Source organism: Colius striatus, chromosome 3 (genome assembly GCF_028858725.1).
Source record: "Colius striatus isolate bColStr4 chromosome 3, bColStr4.1.hap1, whole genome shotgun sequence".
Lineage (NCBI taxonomy): Eukaryota > Metazoa > Chordata > Aves > Coliiformes > Coliidae > Colius > Colius striatus.
Genome location: NC_084761.1, coordinates 93,934,285 through 93,955,373, shown reverse-complemented (window position 1 = coordinate 93,955,373; position 21,089 = coordinate 93,934,285). Strand labels below are relative to the sequence as shown.

The 21,089-nt window shown below is 44.7% G+C and overlaps 1 protein-coding gene across 2 annotated transcripts; it reads left to right on the top strand.

Annotated features, from left to right (window-relative positions):
• Window positions 1-318: 318 nt before the first annotated feature.
• Window positions 319-18,304, top strand: RNF103 (ring finger protein 103). 2 transcript variants are annotated; one of them, XM_061994249.1, is made up of 4 exons: window positions 338-687; window positions 2,922-3,061; window positions 14,232-14,347; window positions 16,197-18,304. In XM_061994249.1, exons 1-4 carry the CDS (start codon window positions 462-464, stop codon window positions 17,770-17,772), a joined length of 2,058 nt encoding a protein of 685 aa, XP_061850233.1. In that variant the 5' UTR covers window positions 338-461; the 3' UTR covers window positions 17,773-18,304. The 2 variants fall into 2 exon arrangements, with proteins under 2 accessions (XP_061850234.1, XP_061850233.1); XM_061994250.1 differs by lacking the exons at window positions 14,232-14,347; window positions 16,197-18,304 and adding an exon at window positions 4,328-4,710 and having other exon boundaries at window positions 319-687.
• The last annotated feature ends 2,785 nt before the right edge of the window (window positions 18,305-21,089 follow it).

Here is a 21,089-nt window from a genome sequence, read left to right as displayed (position 1 = left end):
CGGTAAGCGAGATCCGAGATATCGATGTTTTGGGTTGGGTTTTCTTTCTGTAGCCACCGAGTCGCAAGTCGCTGCCGGGAGCCGGGCCGCGGCTGACAGCCCCGCGCGGGGCTGCGGGGTCGCGCTGAGGTGCTGAATCACGGCGGGAAGGGACGGGGGGAGGAGGCGGCGGCCGGCGGGACAGCACCGGGCGCCCCCCGCTCCGCCCCGCGCCGCCCCGCGCCGCGCCGGCCGCCGGCCCCGCTGCAACGTCACTTGTTATGAGGCCGGCGGCCGCGGCTCCGCCGGGGCGGGGACAGCGGCGAGAGGGAGGCAGAGGGGCCGCGGCCCCGTGGCGCTGACAGCCCCCCCCCCCGCCTTCCCTTTTTTCCCTTCCCCTCTTCGCCCCGCCCCGCCCCGCGGCAGCCCGGCCTCCGGCTCGGCTCTCCGCGGCCCCTCGGCGGGCAGCCCCCGGCGGGAAGATGTGGGTGAAGCTGTGCTGTTTGCTGCTTTACTTCCTGGCGCTCTTCGTCCTGGCCAGGGTGTTCGAGGCCGTGGCGTGGTACGAGAGCGGTTTCCTCGCCACGCAGCTGGTGGACCCCGTGGCTCTGAGCTTCAGGAAACTGCGGACCATCCTGGAGTGCCGGGGGCTGGGGCACTCGGGGCTGCCCGAGAAGAAGGATGTGCGGGAGCTGGTGGAGAAGTCAGGTACGCGGGGCTCTCCCGTCACCCACGCGTGGGCAGGGAAGGAGGGAGGCCCCCGGCGACCCGCGTGTGGCGAAGGGAGGCCGGTCCCCGCCACCCCCGCGTGAGGGGCGACGATCGCCGCCGAGCCCCGCGTGGGCTCCCGCCGCCCTTGGGACGGAGACCCGCGCGCTGCGTCCCACGCCCGTGGGCCGCCGCCTTCGCAGGGCCAACCTGGGCGGCGAGCTGGTTTCCCCGACCAAGGACCGAGGCGCCGGAGCGGTTAAATGGAGGAAGGCAGGGGGGAAAACTCGGGGGTGGTGACGTTAAAGCCCTCGGCGGCGTTTCCAGCCCCAGCAGGCTGCGTGGAGGGAAGGCCTTGGTCAGCCGGGTCAGCGGGAAATGGTTCTCGCCGATGAGTTGCAGCGGGTTGCTGCGGGCCCTTGGGGTCAGGATGGCGAGGTGGCGGCCGCACAAATGAGAGCAAATGTTGTCTGCCGTGAAAAACGAGGAGGAAAGAGTGTAAATCTCTGCCGTGGGTTACTGTTTATGGCTGAGACCAGCTCTTTTCCCTGTGTTCCTTTCCCTACCCGTTTGCTGATGTTATTACAGGTATTGCTGTCAAGATGGGTACCGAGGAGAGCAGCGATTTTATAACCGAGGAGTAGAAGGGATAGATACCGAGGGATGTGATGGTTTCATAGAGGAGGAGCAGAAGGAGATTCTGTGTACAAATAATGACTTGGGAAGAGGCAGGAAGGTGCTTTGCCAGTAGGGAAAACCAAGCGAAAGAGGTGGACTTTCGGAGGATGGTGAATAGCGAAGGGTGAAGAACGATGGGTATGTAAGGAATGGCACAAGTGCCTTGAAAGTAAGGATGCTGGCCTGGAACTGGTCAGAGGGAGCTGGCCCCAAGGACCGGGAGATAGGGCTGATGTAATAGCTGTAGTGCCAGCCAAGCAGGAAAATGTGAGTAGCTGCTTTTAAATCAATGATCGAAGGACTGCTGATCCAGGAGAGGGAGAAATCCCAGCGATGGGGATAGGCAGCAAGGGACTCAGCTGTCTGGACAGAGAAAGAGAAGGATTTGGATGAAACAGCGAGTGCCATAACCTTACGAATGCAAACTGGTTTAAATAATTGATATTAATGCTGGGCATTTAAATCTAATTTGCTTTTACTGTTCATTGTTTATTGATGTTGTTCATTCGCTTTGCTGCTGCAACAGTAAAAAGCATTAGGCGATTTCACTTTTCTTTCCAATCACTTTCACTCCTGGGCTGTCAGGTACTTTAATGATGTCATGATGTTTGGGTTGCAAATGCTGCAGGGAAGTGTTTAACTCCAAACAAACTGTATTAACCGACTTCTCCAAATGTCATGGAAACACCTCTCATACCAACAGGCTTTGCAGCATTTTTCCACTTTGGTTTGGGTTTTGAGTTGTTTTTTTCTAAATTCTAGAAATACTTTTGGAAACCCCTCAAGGGTTTCAGCTGTAACACTTCTTTTAATTATATATTTTGAAGGAAACAGCCTTTTTGGACAGGTCTTAATTTCTTCAAGCTTAATAAATTAGTTACTAGAATGCTAATTGTCATCGTCAGCATTTGTAACGATTGGGAAACAAAACGTGAGAAGGAAATGAGATGACAAAGGAAACATTACCACATGATTTTACTGTGAGCTCTTTACAACACTAGGATTGGAACTCATAGGAGCTTTTTCCCAACTGTGCAAACAGAAGCCAGCAGCTAAATTATTCTACCTGAGATTTTTCCTTGTAATGAGATGAGCAACACGTTTCTTTTGGTACAAAATTATTGATTGCAGTTTTGGAAATCTGATTGAATTACCAGTGTTTAGAAGCTGGTTGCTGCAAGCTTACTATTTTGTGAAAGGAAAGCAAAGATACCTCAATTAAAATTGCTCCCAGCCACTGAATATCCCTCTCTTCAGTGAAGCTTAGGTGTTGTTCATTTATTCATTTGCCTGCTGGGTTGCACATGTGGTACATCTGGGTAGTCAGCAGCACAGCATTCACGTCTTTGGTGGCCTGACAGCCGAAATCAAATTCTTCATAGTCATGGCACTGTAGATAGAATTATAGCAACTTTAAAGTTTAACTGCCTTTGTACTCATAAGGTTCTTTGAGCAACCATGCAAAATACAATGAGTTAAACTGTTACCACATTTTATGAGGTGATCTTTCTCAAGTACCGTTTTAATTACATTTCTCTCAATTGTCTCTTTTTCAGGAGACCTCATGGAAGGAGAGCTTTATTCTGCTCTCAAGGAGGAAGAGGCCTCTGAATCAGTTTCCAGTACAAACTTTAGTGGTGAAATGCACTTCTACGAGCTTGTAGAAGACACAAAAGATGGGATCTGGCTGGTACAGGTATAGAAATGTGATGATTCATTTTTACATTTTTATCACATCCAAAGTGTGTTTCAAAGAAGGAGTTTGTGAGGGCAGTTAACTAGTAGTAAAGGTGGATAACAGAGAGGTAATGGCAAAGATACAGTACATCAGGGTCATCATAAGGAAGATATATGTTAAAAAAAACCAAAGAGAGGCTGGAAATGAGAGAGTTCCTATACAGACAGGGAGAAAAAAACCCTGTTATTCTGTGGATTGCTTTTTGAAAAACAGGCACTTTAGAACCAGAAAACAAGCAAAGTGGCACACACTTAAGTACACAGATGATGCAAGTACTTGGCCCTGGTATTGTGAGAGCTTGTGTCATGTGTGAAGTAGGTGCATTAAGTATAGGTGCTCCCAGCTGGCACAGGAGAGGTGCTTCTGTTGTTGTTCTTACATGTGGCTGTACTACACACTCAGACCCAACCAGTTTAATTTTCTGTTTATTTAAGGGACTTAGAGCACTGTTAAAATCTCTGTTGCCACTTCACAAAAGGAAGATCTCTGTGTGCTACTTCCCAGGCTAGTAGCCGCTTCTACAACTTAGCTTAAAATTAATCTTCCCCCAAACCATGTGGGCCCACTGATTTCTGAGTGTGCTTCCCTGGGGCTGCTTGAGAACAAGAGAACATAAGCAAACATAAAGCAAAGAGAGCAAGAAAGATTTTTGCAAGTAGGATTCTCAAACAGCTCATCACTGGTCTTGCAAACATAAGCAACCTAGAGCAAAATGTAAACATGCTTTCTGCATCAATTTCTTTTTTGATAAGAGTTTTTTTTAAGGTATAAATTCCTTGCCAGCAGCCACATTAGGCAATCAAAATTCTCCACCAGCCAATTAGCTGTTCAGTTGACAGCTTTCCTGCCTGGTTTGTCCAGTCTTCTCACTTCATGTTTTCTCTAGAAATAGATTATCAAGATTTAATGGCTTCTTGTTATTAAGCCTGCACTATCACCACATCAGATCTCGCCCTAAAATAGACAATGAGTGGACAGAGTCCCTTCAGAGTCAAATGGCATTTGTGTTTTGGGAAAGATGTATTTGGAGTTTATTGAATCTAAGTTTCAGGTTTAAATCACATAGAAGGGTGCTCTTGAAGCAGAGAGTGTCAAAAGGAGGCTTAGACATCTCCAGGCTAGTTGATAAATACTAACATGAATATACTGTGAAAAGCCTTCTTTCCTTCCCATGCAGCTCAAAAGAGTAAAATATGGTGGTTCTCTGTTGTCTGTTGCTTGCAGAGTTTGAGTGGTGCTATATTTTCAGCGAGCTTTGTAATAACAGATTGGATGGGCTGTGCTCTGATATCGCTGCGTGATGGATGTTGTCATCATTCTCGGAATATTTGCACAGCCATTCAGTTGGTCACAATAGCTGTGGGAAAAAAAATCAGTGGAATTTACAGAATAATTTACTTGCTGAGCACTATTTGTCTGTTTCTCCACAATAAAAACCACCAGACATGTCAAACTTCTTTTCATTCGAGCTTTTTTGACTTTTCATCACTTTGAGTTTTCATTTGCTCCCTTCCCCACCATAACTCCTGTCTGGATGACTCCTGGGCTGGATTCTTCCTCTCTTCTGACAGTTTTTCCCATGCTCTCTTCCTAGACCTCATCCCTGCAGAGCCTGCTTTTTTATCATCACTTCCATGTCCTAATTCTTGATTACCCTCCCTTGTCATTCTCCTGTGGAAACTTTACAGCTAATTAACCAGCTGGATGCTTCGGCAGGGGACAGCAGAAGAGTGAGGATGCTTCACTGAGGGGATCAGGAACTGCAGAGAAGGTTGGAGCAGTCCTCTGCTCTGTTCTGGCTACTGGCTGGGGAGAGGAAAGGAATCTGTGTTGGGGAAGGAGGGAGGGAGCTGCTGGGAAGCAGTGGAGGGAGAGGAGCAGTTCTGGCTCAGCTTGCAGGCTGGCTGTGGATTGAGTTGGGCTTGGAACACTTTATGATAGATGTCTGGGAGGCCGGTAAAGATGACTTTTACTTTCCAATGCATGTAAATGAAGTTTCTGAGGTGGCACAGGCTGGTAATGTGGTAACCATCACTGTGTGCAGAGAATCAAGGGGGAAAAAAAAGAGACAATTATTTCTCAGAAGGATGAGTTCCTTGAAGAAAGGGAAAGTCTATCCACAAGGAAACTAGTAACAGGACAAGGGGTAATGGGATGAAGCTGGAACACAAAAATGTCCATTTATACATAAGGAAAAACTATTTCATTGTTGAGGTGTGGGAGCCCTGGCACAGGCTGCCCAGAGGGGTTGAGGAGTCTCCTTCCTTGGAGGTCCTCAAGACCCACCTGGACATGTTCCTGTGTGACCTGATCTAGGTGGACCTGCCTGAGCAGGGGGATTGGACTAGATGATCTCTAAAGGTCCCTTCCAACCCCTACCAGTCTATGAAACAGTGATTTGTGCTTTGTTTCTTTATTTTCTGGAAACCCATCTGAAAAAGCATCCAGGGTCAGTGATGATATGTTTACCAGTGTAGCTGTTCACAGGTGCCTTCTGCTCCCGTGTGGAGCTTCCACAGAGCCACCACAACAGCATATTCTTTCTCCTGTTAGCTCATGATCTCATCACCTTTCCTTTTATGCCTTTCTTCTGGCTTGCTGGTTACTGGTGTGCACTTCTGTGGCTGGCAAGGAGGATGGGTGGTAGTTTCTAGAGCTGCTTCTCAGTAGAGTACTCTGCTATGGCTTGTGCTCTCTGGTTACTCTCTAGAAGCCTGTCACGTCCAACAATATCATGGTCATTAAGACTTTTTCAGTACAGACAGTAAATGATTTTAAATCTAAATTAATGTATAGTTTTGTTTTCAAAGTCTCTAACATAGTGTTAGAGAGAAATAAAGAAGACTTTATTCCTAGTGTTGAAGCAGGAGGGCAAACATTTTGATCATGTCTGGTAGAGGCAGAAAGGATACTGTTGTGAGTATGAAGTGCTGCAGTCTGTTCTGCATCCCAGCTTCTTGTTCAAGTGCTGTAGTCACAGAGCAAAGGATGTGCCTAAAGGATTTTGGTGGTAGTTTGTTCATTCCTTCTTTTTTTTTCCTTGCATGTGGGATGAGTAATTTTCATATTTGCCTTTATAATTGTGCCAGGTGATCAGTTGTTCTCACTCCAAAGAAATTAAGCAGAAACACACAATTCTTTTAAAACCCATCGTTCAGGCTTTCCCAGTAGCATGTCAGGATCACTTACAGTAATCCTACCTGATTTTAACTTTCAGTAACGTCCTTGAGAGTCTTCATGTCCAGTCAAGGGTGCAGAATACCATCAGCTAGAAAGTAATCGTTCTCATTACCTGCATATCTCTGTTAATTCATTACAGATGCTCATTTGTTCTCAACTCCTGACTTAACTGACGGCTTAACTGAGCTGTTCAGATTGGTGCATAGATCACCTCACCTCTCTTGAGAAACTACATGTAATTTTTAGGTGGTTAATTTTTGCATCCTGTGATGGATGTAGTCTTCTGTCTTTGCCTGTTTGGCTCTCATTTCTCATGGTTTCTTTGTCAGCAAAGCACAAAAATCTCCATCTTTAATCCATATGGACAGATTCTGAACCAGTTAGGAGTTCTTAGGAAAGAGCAACTATGTGGAAATTCAGTTTCATCAGCACAAAGACAAATTGAAAATAGAGTGAGAGGTCTCAGAATTACTAGAAGTACAGAGAGTCATCTAGAAACTTATTGATGTTAACTGGAATAAATGAGCTTTTCTTTCCCATGCTTCTAATAAATAACTCATCAGCCCATTTATAATTAATTGTGTTTATAGATGAGCATTATCCAAATATTTTGGCTTGTTTTTAGCTAAGGGAGGATAGTTTGCAACATAGGTGTTGAATATCAGGGGTTCTATGAGGAAGTAATATCAGGCTTCCTTTGCTCACTTACCCTCTGCAGGTACTGTGGAAGAGCTCATGGACCTCCAGGTGTCTGGATATGTCAAACTGGAAGCTGCCAAACCAGACAGAGTTCCCACATATGTACAACATTACCAGGTCATTAAAGAAGTCAGAGATCAGTTTTGCCTCTGACAAAATAAATGTCTCTGTTTTTTTCCGATGCCAGTGTCTGTACTCCTTCCTGCAGAGCCTGACCTTCAGAGGGCCAGGACTGACCACTCCTGGGAGAACCATCTGGACGTCTGTGTGTGCAGCAGGAAATGGTGGCTCTTATTTAATAGCTTTTGTTCTTCCTGATGATTTAGAGCCTGTCACAGTGTCCTAGTGCACAGAGTCTATGAGCGTTTGGAGATGCTGTCTTGTGGCTAAGCTGAGCAAACAAGTTTTGACTGTTGATGTGTATTCAAGGTTGTGTGCTCTTGGTATAAGGAGGTATCCCTGACACCTGATATCCTGGTTAAAATGATGAGAGTTGAAACACCATGAAGTGTTTGTTCTGCATTTGGCCATCTCTGACTCACCCTTGTGCCTTGTGATATTTGAACATTTTTAGTTGTGAGTGAGATTCAAAAGTTACTGAGGCCAAATCTTGTTCCCATGACCTGCTTTCAAATCTCTACATACCTGTCTAAATGAGATGGAACAAGATGTGATTTAAATGTACAGAAAATGGGAGATTGCTCAAGTGAGGCTACTGTCATATTGCGCTTAAAGTGCTGCAGGGATACCAGATGAGGAGTCTGTCTTTGCAGATCACATTGCTACAGCAAACTCTTCAACAGCAGCAGTGTTTCCTTGGGCCTCTTTGACTTCTGTCATATCTGGTACTGGCATTTTCAGAATGTATGTTTCATAAAATATATACTTTTTTGTTTAAATCCTTAATGTTAACTAGAAATTAAGGAGCAACTGCAGTGATGACAGTGATGAAGTAGTTATTGCAATGTCAGTGCATCTACCCAAGACACTTTTGGTTTGGATTAGGCATGAGGCAAACTGTCTTGCTGACATTGTCCTATTTTTGTAACTGTTTTTGTATCTTTCTGTCTTCAGGGTATTTGCTCTTATAGCCTGTTTGCTTCTTTAATGTCATAACTATGTCTATTTTATCATACAGATCAAAATGATTCTAGTCTTTACGTTTGTGATTGGCCTCTTTTGAGACAGTTTTGTTTAATTCAAAGTCGGGACAGCTCTTCCAGTGCAAAAGCTACCTATTCAACTGCCTGTTGAAATCACTCAGGGTTTCAGTTATTTCAGTCTTGTATATCCCTAGATGAATTCTACTTTCAGTTTGATTTCTGTGATATCTGGAAGCCACCTTCTGAGGTATTTATAGAAACTAAACAAAAAAACCCCTCAATCAGAACGTGCAAAAATAAAGGAGGTTTCCAAACCTCCATCTTTCCATTCTTACTTTGCACGTCTTGGTGCCATAACTTACCTCAGTATTTTATGGTTGTTGGTTGAGAATCCCTTGACCTTTTGGGATATGGTGTGGTCCTGCCCAATTCACAGATGGAATATCAAGAAACTTGTGCCTGAGGCTTCAGAGGAGGTTTGTGGGTGGGTGCTCAGTGAGGGCCCAGCCTTCTTTACAGTATCTTCTTCCACCAAAGCCAGTAACTAATACAGAAGGCTGGTAATTCAAACCCTGCCATCAGAGCCAGTCCTCTCTTGCCTGGGTTAGGTGTAGGTCTAGATGAGGATCTCATTAATATTTACAAATATCTAAATGGTGGGTGTCAGCAGGTTGGGACATCCCTTTTTTCTATGGTATCTAGCAACAGGACAAGGGGTAATGGGTTGAAGCTGGAACACAAAAAGTTCCATTGAAACATAAGGAAAACCTATTTCACTGTTGAGGTGAGGGAGCCCTGGCACAGGCTGCCCAGGGAGGGTCTGGAGTCTCCTTCCTTGGAGGTCTTCAAGACCCACCTGGACATGTTCCTGTGTGACCTGATCTAGGTGGACCTGCCTGAGCAGGGGAGTTGGACTAGATGATCTCTAAAGGTCCCTGTCAACCCCTGCCATTCTATGATTGTATGATTTCATGGTTGTTGGTTGAGAATCCCCTGACCTTTTGGGATATGATGTGGTCCTGCCCAGTTCACAGATGGCATATGAAGAAGCTTGTGCCTGAGGACCAGAGGAGGTTTGTGGGTGGGTGCTCAGTGAGGGCCCAGCCTTCTTTACAGCATCTTCTTCCACTGAAGAAGCCAGTAACTAATACACAGGGCTGGTAATTCAAGTCCTGCCATCAGAGCCAGTTCTCTTGACTGGGTTAGGTGTAGATTGAGGCTCTAATCCATGATGTGAGGTTGTTAAATGGCAGGGTTACATTGATGCTATTGGATTCTCTTAGCCCATGATCATGGACTGAGTTATCTCTGTTGTCGCAGTTGTCACTTTTGACATACAATATTTTGCAGATTGTGAACGTGGCTAACAATAAGAAAAGCTTGAAGCAAAGGTTTGTGCTCCTCGACGTGTCGTTTTGTTTCCCAGCTGTGCCAGCAGATCTCATGAAAGATACCTCTCCCATGAGCTTCATCATTACCTCTTTCAAATGAAACAGAGCATGTGACTGGGGTGAGCGTGCCCAGCTCACTGCTACACTGTGGAATATGTGTTTATAAAACACCTTGCTCACTCTCTTAAATCACAAGTTGTCCCAGTGTAATGCTCCTATTGACTCTTCTCTCCTTGGAAACGCGTGTCTGACTTCTGACAAGTGTGTTCATGGCTAATTTGTTCCTACGGCACTTAAATTGCTATCGCCCTTTAGTTCCACCGACTCCTGATGTCTACCCCACTTCTCCCAGTACGTGACAGCAATCAACCACTTGGTTTCATTGGGTATAACATATCCTAGGCGTTGCTCGTTTTGCAGCCAGTTAATATTGATGGCTGATAGTTCCCCTTGGATCAGCTAATAGACCCAAGCTTTTCTTCCCAGCGCTGTTTCTAACCGATGAACTCCCCGAGTGTCCCGTTCGTTATTGAATTCAATTTCATTCCTGACACTGTGCATTACAAGATTTGTGCAGCCCTTCCTCGATGGTCTTATAATCCTCTTTTGCACATAGATGTACTTCCCAATATTTATGTCATCTACAAATGGCTTTGGGAGACTTAAAGTTTCTGCAGGAAGGGCATGAATAGGAATATGAGCTGAACTGAGACCTAAGGTAAATCTCTTAGGGAGTCTGTGAGCACCTTCCTGGCATTTTGATGTTTTCTTGTCTTGGCCAATTTCTTACTCAGTTTAAAACTTATTTTTTCTTTACTTGCCATAAAAGCTTATCCCCAATTCTCATAACAATCTTCCATGACACTAAACCAAACTACAGATGAGGAACTACTTTCTCTTTCTCTTGAAACTGTTCTTTTCCTCTGGGAAAAGATGGATTTTTAACAATTAGGAATAACAATCCTGATTAGTAATTGCAGCCTGGAAAGGGATATCTCTGCACCTTCAGAATTTCGTAGAATCATGGAATGGTAGAGCTTGGAAGGGACCTGTAGAGATCATCTAGTCCACCCCCCCTGCAGAAGCAGGGTCACCTAGATCAGGTCACACAGGAACATGTCCAGGCGGGACTTGAAGAGCTCCAAGGAAGGAGCCTCCACAACCCCTCTGGGCAGCCTGTGCCAGGGCTCCCTCACCTCACAGTGAAATCGTTTTTTCTTATGTTTAAGTGGAGCTTTTTGTGTTCCAGTTTCATCCCATCACCCCTTGTCCTGTTGTTAGATACCATAGAAAAAAGTGCTGCCCCAACCTCCTGACACCCACCCTTTAGATATTTATAAATGTTAATATAAATGTTTATAAATTTGTTCTACAAACTGCTGACACCAAACTGGTGGGATATATTTTTCATTTAAATATAGTTACTAATTTGTAATTCTTCTGTCAAAATATGAATTAATGTGACAGAGCTTTTGTAAGAAAAGCTCACAAGCTCATTTATGATTTTGTATGCTTCGGTTATGGTTGTGGGGTGGAGATGACCTGCTTGCCCTGATTTAAGTGTGTTATTTGCATCTTCAGGTGATACAGCCTCTTCCCATAACTCACTAACCCATCCACAGTGAGCCATTAATTTCATTTTTAAAAGAAAATCATCTTACATTTCTATCCTATCTCTATTGTATGGTGATCGTGCTGCTCCTCCCCCCCACCCCATTCTGTTCTTACCCATATGCCTGAAAAACCTTTTGGTGCAGCCCATAATATATTTCATGCAGTCAAACTCAAATTGCTCAATTTTCCCTACAGTTGTTTTTTTTTAAGTTATTATTTCTGGCCTATCTTTTTTTGGCTAGCTCTTCCTTTTGACCTTTTTTCATTCCCTGTAGATTCTCAAACTATTTCTAACATCTTTTTGGAAGTTCTTGCTAGGAAGAAGTGCAGGACTTGACAGCTTTTTTTTCCCTTTACTTGAAATACAACATCCTGATAGCTTTAACACCTTAGACTTGAAAAATCTCCAGGCCCTTTCCATATTTAAATCCTTGGTCTCCTCAGTCACAGGGTTCTAAGCTAAATTTCTTAGCTTATCAAAATTCACACTTCTTAAAATCTGTTCCAAGTGTTTGCATGTTATCTTTTATTTAAACTGAATTACTTTGTGATTGCTTAACCTGCAAGATCTCCTCAGACTCCCTCATCCACAGAGATGATGATTACTTTCCAAAATACAAACTCTTGCCTCTGTAGTGAACTCCCAATGTTGTAAGTGGGTGTTGTCTGTAAGGAGCAGCTGGAAGGGACGTGTTTATTTGAGCTATTTCTTTTTGCCATAATGACATCATAAAAGCATGAGCCCAAGGAATTTTACAAAGCTTCAGGGTGCAAAACCATCATGGGGTTCTCTCTGTCTAGTTACAAAACAGAAAGTTCTGTCATTGTTTTTTCACATAAGACAAAGTCTTGAAGGAAGTTACTTAGGAATGGAATTAAATTGGTATTATAAAATCTGCCAATATAAACAGCCAGATGACACTAAAAGACACTGGTGACCATGGACAAATGTCCTTCCCTTGACACTTACAGTGAAGATTGTAATGTCACAGAATCACAGAATGTTAAGGGTTGGAAGGGATCTCGAAAGAGCATCCAGTGTAACCCCCCTGCCAGAGCAGGACCTCCTAGAGTAGGTCACACAGGAACTTGTCCAGGTGGGTTTGGAATGTTTCCAGAGAAGGAGACTCCACAACCCTCCTGGGCAGCCCTTTCCAGTGCTCCCTCACCTCAACAGGGAAGAGGCTTTTCCTTGTATTTCTTTGGAACCTCATGTGTTCCAGCATGTACCCATTGCCCCCTTGTCCTTTCATTGGCCATCATTGAGAAGAGCCTGGCTCCATCCTCCTGAAACTCACCTTTATGTATTTATAAACATGAATGAGGTCACCTCTCAGTCTCCTCCAAGCTAAAGAGCCCCAGCTCCCTCAGTCTTTCACCATAAAGGAGATGCTGCAGTCAGAAGAAACAGCTGATTAGGATCTGTCCTCCTGCACCTACCACAAGCATACTCTAGGCAGCCCTGCTAGGCTTTTTCAAAACATGCACACAGAATTGTGGAAGAAATGCATCTGTGAGTAACTGTACCAAAGAGTAATGCTTACTAATAAAATGTAGTGACTCCTTACTATGTTGGAAGCATTTATCATGAGGCAGCAGCTCGGAGGATATATGGGCATTAAGATGTCTTTAGGAACATGGTCTCTTCTAGTTGAAATAGTTGAAGTTTAAAATACCCAAAGTAATTGCTTCAGTTAGAGTGGGTGAGTTAAGAAGCCACAACAATACAATCGATTTCCCCATCTGGTTGTCTCGGTTCTTGAAGGTTATGTTTAGCTAATCAGAAAGGCTTTTCTGAGATGTGTGTGTTTTGAGAATAACTTGAAGGATTCTTATCTCTGTGTTCACCTCTGGTTTTATTTAAACATCTGGGGCTCAGTGGAATGGCAGCAGTGTAGTCTGGAACTTCAGCTTTGTTTCCTCACATACAACTTTTCTGCTTAGTGAATTCTCTTCAGGTTTTGAGGGGATGCTACTTACCACAAAGCATTTGAGTCTCAAATATGCTTTCCAGGCCTGTATCTCGGCCTGTACATACACAACTGTTAATTATGATGAAAACCAAATCATAGAATCACAGAATCATTTAGGTTGGAAAAGACCTTTAAGATAATCGAGTCCAACCACTCAGCTTCCAGGGGAAAAGCTGACATTTGCACTTATGAAGTCAGAAAATGACTGGGAGAAGTTTAATGGCAGGTAAACAAATACCTAAGGAATGGAAGATTCAAAACTTCATTTCAAAAGTATTTGAAGTGGTTGCCAGTGAGCCTGCAGAAGCACGTGAGGCACTTCTAAAATAGGAGCTGCGACGGCTCATGGAATAATGCATGATCAGTCATGTCATTCAAAATTACCTGTTAACTGTAGGCAGGCAGAGGTTTCTTTTCCTTTGGGGTTTTTTTCTTCCCCTTTCCCTGTGCAGTTTTAAGTCAGAGGATGAGCTCTTTGTCATTTCTGTCTGCAGAAGCTTTCATCTAGATAACCTGAAATCCTGCTTTAATATACTGGTTAGAACAAATTAGACCTTGGGATCTCTCACAGGGAATTATCACCCTGAAGTGGCAGGTGGGACATGGGAGTTGGTGGATCAGTCGTGTCAAGTTACAGAGTGAGTCACTGGCAAAGCTGGAAGGAGTCAGGATTTCTAGGCATTATCTGGGAGTTTAATCACTAGTTTCCACTGCTTAGGAATGGTTGCTGATGGCCTAATCTGGTACCAGGTACATCCAGTCCAACTCACTTCTCCAAAACAACGTTTCTTAGATATCTTGGAACTTTTCATGGAAAACTGTAATAAAATAATGATATTTTTAACTGCAAAGAAGAGGAACCTGCTGCACCTTCTTTCTTTCTCCCTAGCTATGAACTGGTTAATGATAGTTGTGTGATTTTTGTTAACTACCACTGACTTTGCTATCTGAACAGGTACTTAAAGTGATGATGCCCTGTTGTCTGTCCACAGAAACTATATTTCTGTCTTAACGTTTCCTCTCAAAGACATGTTGTGTGATAACTGATTATATATACCTACTCCATAGCCTAAGAGACGAAGAAAACCGTATCAAAGGTGACTAGATCTCTGTTTTCAGGAAGCAAACTTACTGTGATAACTAAATGATTATTTCCTTTTGGCAATAGGTCATAGCAAATGACAGAAGCCCGCTGGTGGGTAAAGTCCACTGGGAGAAAATGGTGAAGAAAGTGTCAAGATTCGGCATACGTACTGGCACTTTCAACTGTTCCAGTGACCCCAGGTATATTCTTATAGGATTATTTAAATCCCACAGACTCAGCTGTGTCCTGGCAGCGATGCTTGTTGTGTTGTAAAAGTAGCTGTGACAGAAGGTGGTTTTGTTCATGTTTTTATCTCTGCTTAAGTCTGTTTAGAATTCTTTACGTTATTTATCAGCATCCTGAACCCAGATCTCTGGCTTCCTAAAGCATCATGTGAGAAACACATGATCAGACTATGCAGAGTGTGATACAGCAACGAAACAAATGAATAGAGAAGTCTGGCTTTAGAGTCCAGGCACTTGGGGACAAGAACTGACTTAGGACAAAGCCAAATATATATATATATATGTATATAGCCTGCGTAAGAGAACTCTTACATGGTTGTAGAGTTGTTGTATTGCCATCTGGAAAGGAGAAACACAGGTTAGCATGAACCTTGCAAGCAGTGCTTGCCTCTCTGGATCACTGACAAATCCTGTTCCCTGGCAAATGTGTATTTATTTATACGTAAACCTGCACACACCCTTAGACAACATACAGCATCCTGTGCAAGACTCGGGGTTGTTTGCATATGATTTGGAACAAAAAAGAAGTGCAAAGCCAAAGAAGCTATTAGTAATTCTGCACTGCTGTAAAGAGAAGTAAGTCTTTAACATTTTGTTTGAAGGATTTACTTCACATGATGGGAAACTTTGTCTAGAATTCCAGTGGAGTGTATAGATATATATGTACAGGGCTCCCACAGCATAAGTCCCTAATGTTTACAGAAATCTCAAAGTTCATTGAAACATTAACTTGTTAGACTTTGCAGTGCTTATGCAAAATGGTCTTGTATAATTGAAACACTGGTATTATAATTGAAACATGTTACATTCAGATTCTTGAGACAGAATGAGCTGGAATTGTTTACATATATGCTGATTGACCAAAACCAGAGAGGCTGCAGGCAAGATGGCTAGCGAATGACGCTGCTGGCTCCTATATCAGTGTGCAGGGCTCTCAGAGAGGGTTTGCATGCCTGTTGGCTGTGTACTGTTTGGACTGTTGAAACTTGCCAGACCTTTCTTAAAAGGACTAGATAAATTGGATGGCACAGTGATGCTGGTGGGAAAGAGAAGGGATCTTCTGAATCGTCACTTTTCTCATAGTTACTGGGGTCTGGAGTGTGACTCAGGCTTCAGCGTTGAAGAGCCTCTTCCTTTAGGTATGGATTTGGTGTTAATCCATCTCTGCACTCTGTTCACCAGCCAGTGTGGGTATTCTTTTAGCCTAGGTCATCCAGTATGTGTCTGCTTCCTCCTCCACTGGTTTTGTGGCCAGCTCCTCTCACCACACCTCTTAGCTTGGCTGCACGCTTCCAAAATGGCCCAAGTAGCAAGTGGACACTTGTCAGCTTCATGAAAGCAACTGCAAACAGACCAGTATCTCATTAAAGTCACCCCACAGCTGCCTGCCAAAGGATGGAAGGAAGCTTGGGAAAGCTGTGGGACGTTGGGTCACACTGTAGTGGTTATCTGTTTGGATGGAAGACCAAGGGCAAAATAACTTGTAACACTAAAGCTTTGTAGTGACAAGGGAAGGGTCAGCTTGCATGTTTTTCAAACCCAATTACAAAGCCTTGTCTACTATAATGACCCATGAAAATTAACACTCTCCTCCTTTGAGTTTTATGGGTGTGTATCTCTTCACAACATTTCAATAGGTTGGATAACAAATGTAAGAATAAATACACTTTACCAGAGAGTATTGGGTGCTTGTATTTCCTACTAGCCAATGCCAACGTTCCCAGGTGCTCATAACAGGAACTGGAGGACAGCAGCTGAGAGGTTATGAAACTCTGCAATCTAACCTGCCATATTTTCCTTGTAGATACTGCAAGAGGAGGGGTTGGCTGAAATCCACCCTCATCATGTCGGTCCCACAAACCAGTACCTCCAAAGGAAAAGTGATGCTGAAGGAATACAGCGGGCGCAGGATTGAAGTGGAGCACATTTTCAAATGGATCACGGCCCACGCTGCTTCTCGGATCAAAACCATCTACAACTCCGACCACTTGAAAGAAGAGTGGAACAAAAGTGACCAGTACCGGGTGAAAATCTACCTGTTTGCCAACCTCGACCAGCCCCCTGCCTTCTTCTCTGCTCTCAGTGTGAAGTTTACTGGAAGAGTAGAGTTTATTTTCGTCAACGTGGAAAACTGGGACAACAAAAGTTACATGGCAGAAATTGGCGTCTACAAGACACCGTCGTACATACTTAGGACTCCGGAGGGGATTTACAGATATGGGAACAACACGGGTGAATTTATATCCCTCCGTGCCATGGAGACCTTCTTGCGCTCCTTACAACCAGAAGTCAACGATCTGTTTGTTTTGAGCTTAGTTTTGGTTAATCTGATGGCTTGGATGGACCTGTTTATCACACAAGGAGCTACAATAAAGCGTTTTGTGGTTCTCATAAGCACTTTAGGGACGTATAATTCGTTGTTAATTATTTCCTGGCTACCCGTGTTAGGTTTTTTGCAGCTACCCTACTTAGACAGCTTTTATGAGTACAGTTTAAAACTCTTCAGGTACTCTAACACGACTACTTTGGCTTCTTGGGTAAGAGCCGACTGGATGTTCTACTCTTCGCATCCAGCCCTCTTCCTCAGCACCTACCTTGGTCACGGTTTGCTCATCGACTACTTTGAGAAGAAGAGAAGACGCAATAACAACGCCGATGAGGTCAACGCTAACAATCTGGAGTGGCTGTCCAGCCTGTGGGACTGGTACACCAGCTACTTGTTTCATCCTATCGCCTCCTTTCAACACTTCCCTTTTGACTCGGATTGGGATGAGGACCCGGATTTGTTCTTGGAGCGGCTGGCCTTCCCCGATCTCTGGCTTCACCCTCTCATACCAACCGATTACATAAAGAACTTGCCCATGTGGAGGTTTAAATGCCTCGGCGGCCACTCCGATGAGGAAACGCTGGAAACCTTCCAAGACAGTGAAAGTGACTCTGACAGTGAAAACAGAGAGGCCTTCAGCAGCGAGAAGGACGTCTCGGAGGACGACGAGCTGAACGCGTTTCAGAGGCGCAGCGAAGGACCTCGGTGCGGTGCCGAGACCTGCTCCTGCACCAACAAATACTGTCCTCACGGGCCGTACGGACGGCAAGCGAGATCATACGGCTCGTCCGGCACCGCTGGCGACCTGGAGCCGGATTGGTCCTCTTGGCCCTCCCAGATGTTGCACTGTACGGAATGCGTGGTGTGTCTAGAGAATTTTGCCAGCGGTTGCCTGCTCATGGGCTTGCCCTGCGGCCACGTGTTCCACCAGAATTGCATCGTGATGTGGCTGGCGGGAGGGCGACACTGCTGCCCCGTCTGCAGGTGGGCTTCCTACAAAAAAAAGCAGCCATACACGCACCCGCAGCCTTGGGCGAGCGATACCCCGTCGTAGCTGTGTGTGCCCGTGTCCTTCGTAAGCTTTCAGGATATTACTGCTTGCCTTTTCAATGTTAGTCACTTCAAAGATTACATGGTTTGAAGTTTTAGTTTAAATGTTAGTGCAGTGAACTAAAATATACACGACGCTACCGTTAACGACAGAATCATTTGGTTGCCTTGTATGTTGAACTGAACACGTACTTACAACAACTTCTTTCCAACACCTTAGGAAGTGGATGCTGTTTTTGTAAGCACAAAACCTCAAGCCTACAAACAGAAGAGTTATCCCAGCAAACGCAGGGTGTGGGTGAAATTGAAATTCTAATTGGAGGCAATTGCTTAATTTTAAGTGTTTCTTATTTTAGAGTCCGTTCAGCACACCTTTGTTGAATAATGTATGTGGTAAGGCAGTGCCCTTTCAAAGCAAAACCAGTTAAATAAATTATTTTAAAAGGAGATTTGTAATGTTAATTGTTTCGAGGACTATTTTGTGTGTACGGTTATGGATGTCTTGGTGGTCTGATTTCTCTGTGAAGACAATAAAAACAGACGTAACGCAACTTTTGTGACTACTAAATCATCTCGTAGCGATGCAGGAAGGCACTGCTCCAGTGTTAGCCACTGCCCAAGCAGAAGGCGATGGTGTTTCACTGGGAGCTACCTCCTTCATCAATCCCCTGCTTTGAGGCGCTTCTCTGCCTGACCTGTTGTTTCCCAACTGACTACAAACTGCTTTTTTCAGACAGAGACCCTCTTCTCCCAGCCGTCTCTCCAGCAGCCTCATCTGCAGACATCTAGGAAGACTTTAGGGCAGCCTCTCTGCAGCTTCAAAGTGAATGTCCATGAAGTCACACACTGTTGGCATGCAGTGACAAACGTGGCTTGTAAAGGTCAGCATTGCCAGATTCCAGCTGCTGCTGTTCTGAAGTGATTTCTGATTCCTTGGAGGCCGTGAAAAATCGAGCCTGTTCTTTATATTTCAATATGAAGCTGTAGTTTTAGTCATAACTTTGAGAAATTGAGCTGAAAATCCAGGGAGATGATGTTTGGAAAGAAAAAGGGGAGAAAGAAAAGCATTGGATGATGTAAGCAGAAGGCTAAACTAGAAAGGTGTTTGCAAGTGTTTTATGTGCTACTACAGAAGCAACAGCATCATTGTTTCCATTCTTTCCTAGTTCTCAACCTTCCTTTCTTTCCTAGTTCTCGACCCCGTGGCATAAAGGGATAATTGAATGAAGATAACAGGAAAGGTAAGCACAGGTCTCTCTCACAGTGATGATCCCTCTCTCTATGCCTTTAGAGAGTTCACAAAGCCATCTGGCATTGTCTTATCTGGCTGGGGTTACCTGGGCACTATCTTTTATAATGAGGAATGTTTTGTGCCTCCAAGTCACCAGGTGTCGCCCCCACAGGGCATTCTTGTTATAACTGTAAGGGCTGGTTTTAATTGTGAGTGCCTTTCCCTCCTGTTTCCTTTTCTTCCTCTTGCCATACTGAAGCAGGGAGGCAGAAGGAGCATCACATCCTCAACTCTCCTGTGGTCCAGACAGTCATTTTTATTCCAGCCAAGGCCTGGCAGTACACGCCCCTTGACTGCCATTACAGCCACAGTAGAGCAGTGCAGAGGTGGAACGAAGGTGTTTCTGTGGTGCTGTGACACTCAGAAGGTCTGTGTGCTCCATAGAAGCAGCTGGGGCTGAAATCCACATTGTTTACTGTCTTGAAACCTGCACTGAACAGAGGCCTTGGCATCTCCAGAGGGGTTCTAGAGAACTGCTGTGAACATAAATAAGGCTGGAGTTGATGCACTGAGGCACTGAAGCAAAGTGCTGCATCACAGCCCAGCGCAGCCTTCTGCCGGTGCCTCGGCATTTCACCAGCAGCAAGCTCAAGCGATGCCACGTCCTCAGGGCACTGTGTGCTGCTGCTGCCCAGTGCCGACCTCCTCCTGCAAACCCTGAGCAGCTCTGCTCCTGTGCACAGCTTCTGCCTTATTTGCAAACCACTGTGCACACCTGTTTCAGATGAAGACTTGCTTTAATGACCCGAGTTGCTCTACTAGTGCAGTTCTTTTGATGAATGACACAAACTGTTGTTTAATTAGCAGGAGAGCCACAGAGGGCACATCCATGTGAGCAGATAATGATGACCAGCAGATAGCTGTGACTGAAGATTCAGTCCCCTCATGTCCTTTACCCTGGGTTACATAAATTGTTGTGATTGAGTTCCTGGTGATGCATCTGTTTCCAAACCTACAGCAGCTGCTGTAGTGTATTGGGAGTCTCAGCAGGAAAGAAAAAGCAGTTGGATGTATTTATTTTTATGAAGTGCTCCTGTCAAGAGCAACAGAAGCATGCAAAGAGGGTTGTTTTCTACAGAGTGCAGCGTCTCAGACAGCCCTTACCCAATGCGTTGGCAGTTTAAAATCCAGAGAATAGAGCAAAGGCTGCCTGTAACAAGGTCGGCAGTTTTCGCTGCTCACTTGTTTTGCCTCGCTGGCCTGAGCTGTGCTGGTATTTGTAAAGTGTCTTGAGTTAACTGAGACACTAAACATTCCTGAAGTAGTGTTTTATTCCCTGACGTCTCGTGCCTGAAAGCTGGCGCTCAGCCGTAAACAGAGAATGTCAAATGACTGATGGGAAGTTACTTATTTCAGTCGGTTTAATGAGGGCAATGGGTGTTTGCTGCTGCTGTGAAGAAAGAGACAATTTAGATAATCTCTGAAAGCCTTTGGTCTCAGTTTTTACTGGTTTGTTAGGCTGGCTTTCCCACTGCTGGTACCCAGTGCAAGACGAGAGCTGTCCTTTCCAAAGTGTATTTAGATCTGTCTTCATTCTGCAATAGGTTTTGGAAGGAAAAAAAGGTGAACTGTAAACTTTTTTAACAGAATCACAGAATGGTGGGGGGTTGGAAGTGACCTCCAGAGCTCATCCAGCCCAACTCCCTGCTAAAGCAGGTTCCCCTCAATCAGGGGGCACAGGAACGTGTCCAGGTGTGTTTGGAAACCTCCAGAGAAGGAGCCTGCACAACCTCGCTGGGCAGCCTGGGCCAGGGCTCCCTCACCTCCATAGCAAAGAAGTTTCTCCTTGTGTTTAAGTGGAACTTTCTGTGTTCCAGCTTACATCCCTTACCTTTAGTCCTGTCACTGGACACTACAGAAAAATAGGTCACCTCATCCTCCTGACACCCACCCTTTAGGTACTTGTAAGTCTCCTCAGTCTTCTCCAGGGTAAAACTGAAGATGTAACTCTTGAGATGTCTTTCTCTGGGAGTTAAATAATGTGGGTAAGTATAATTTTAAGGTATTAAACTAGTGACACCTTTTTCCTT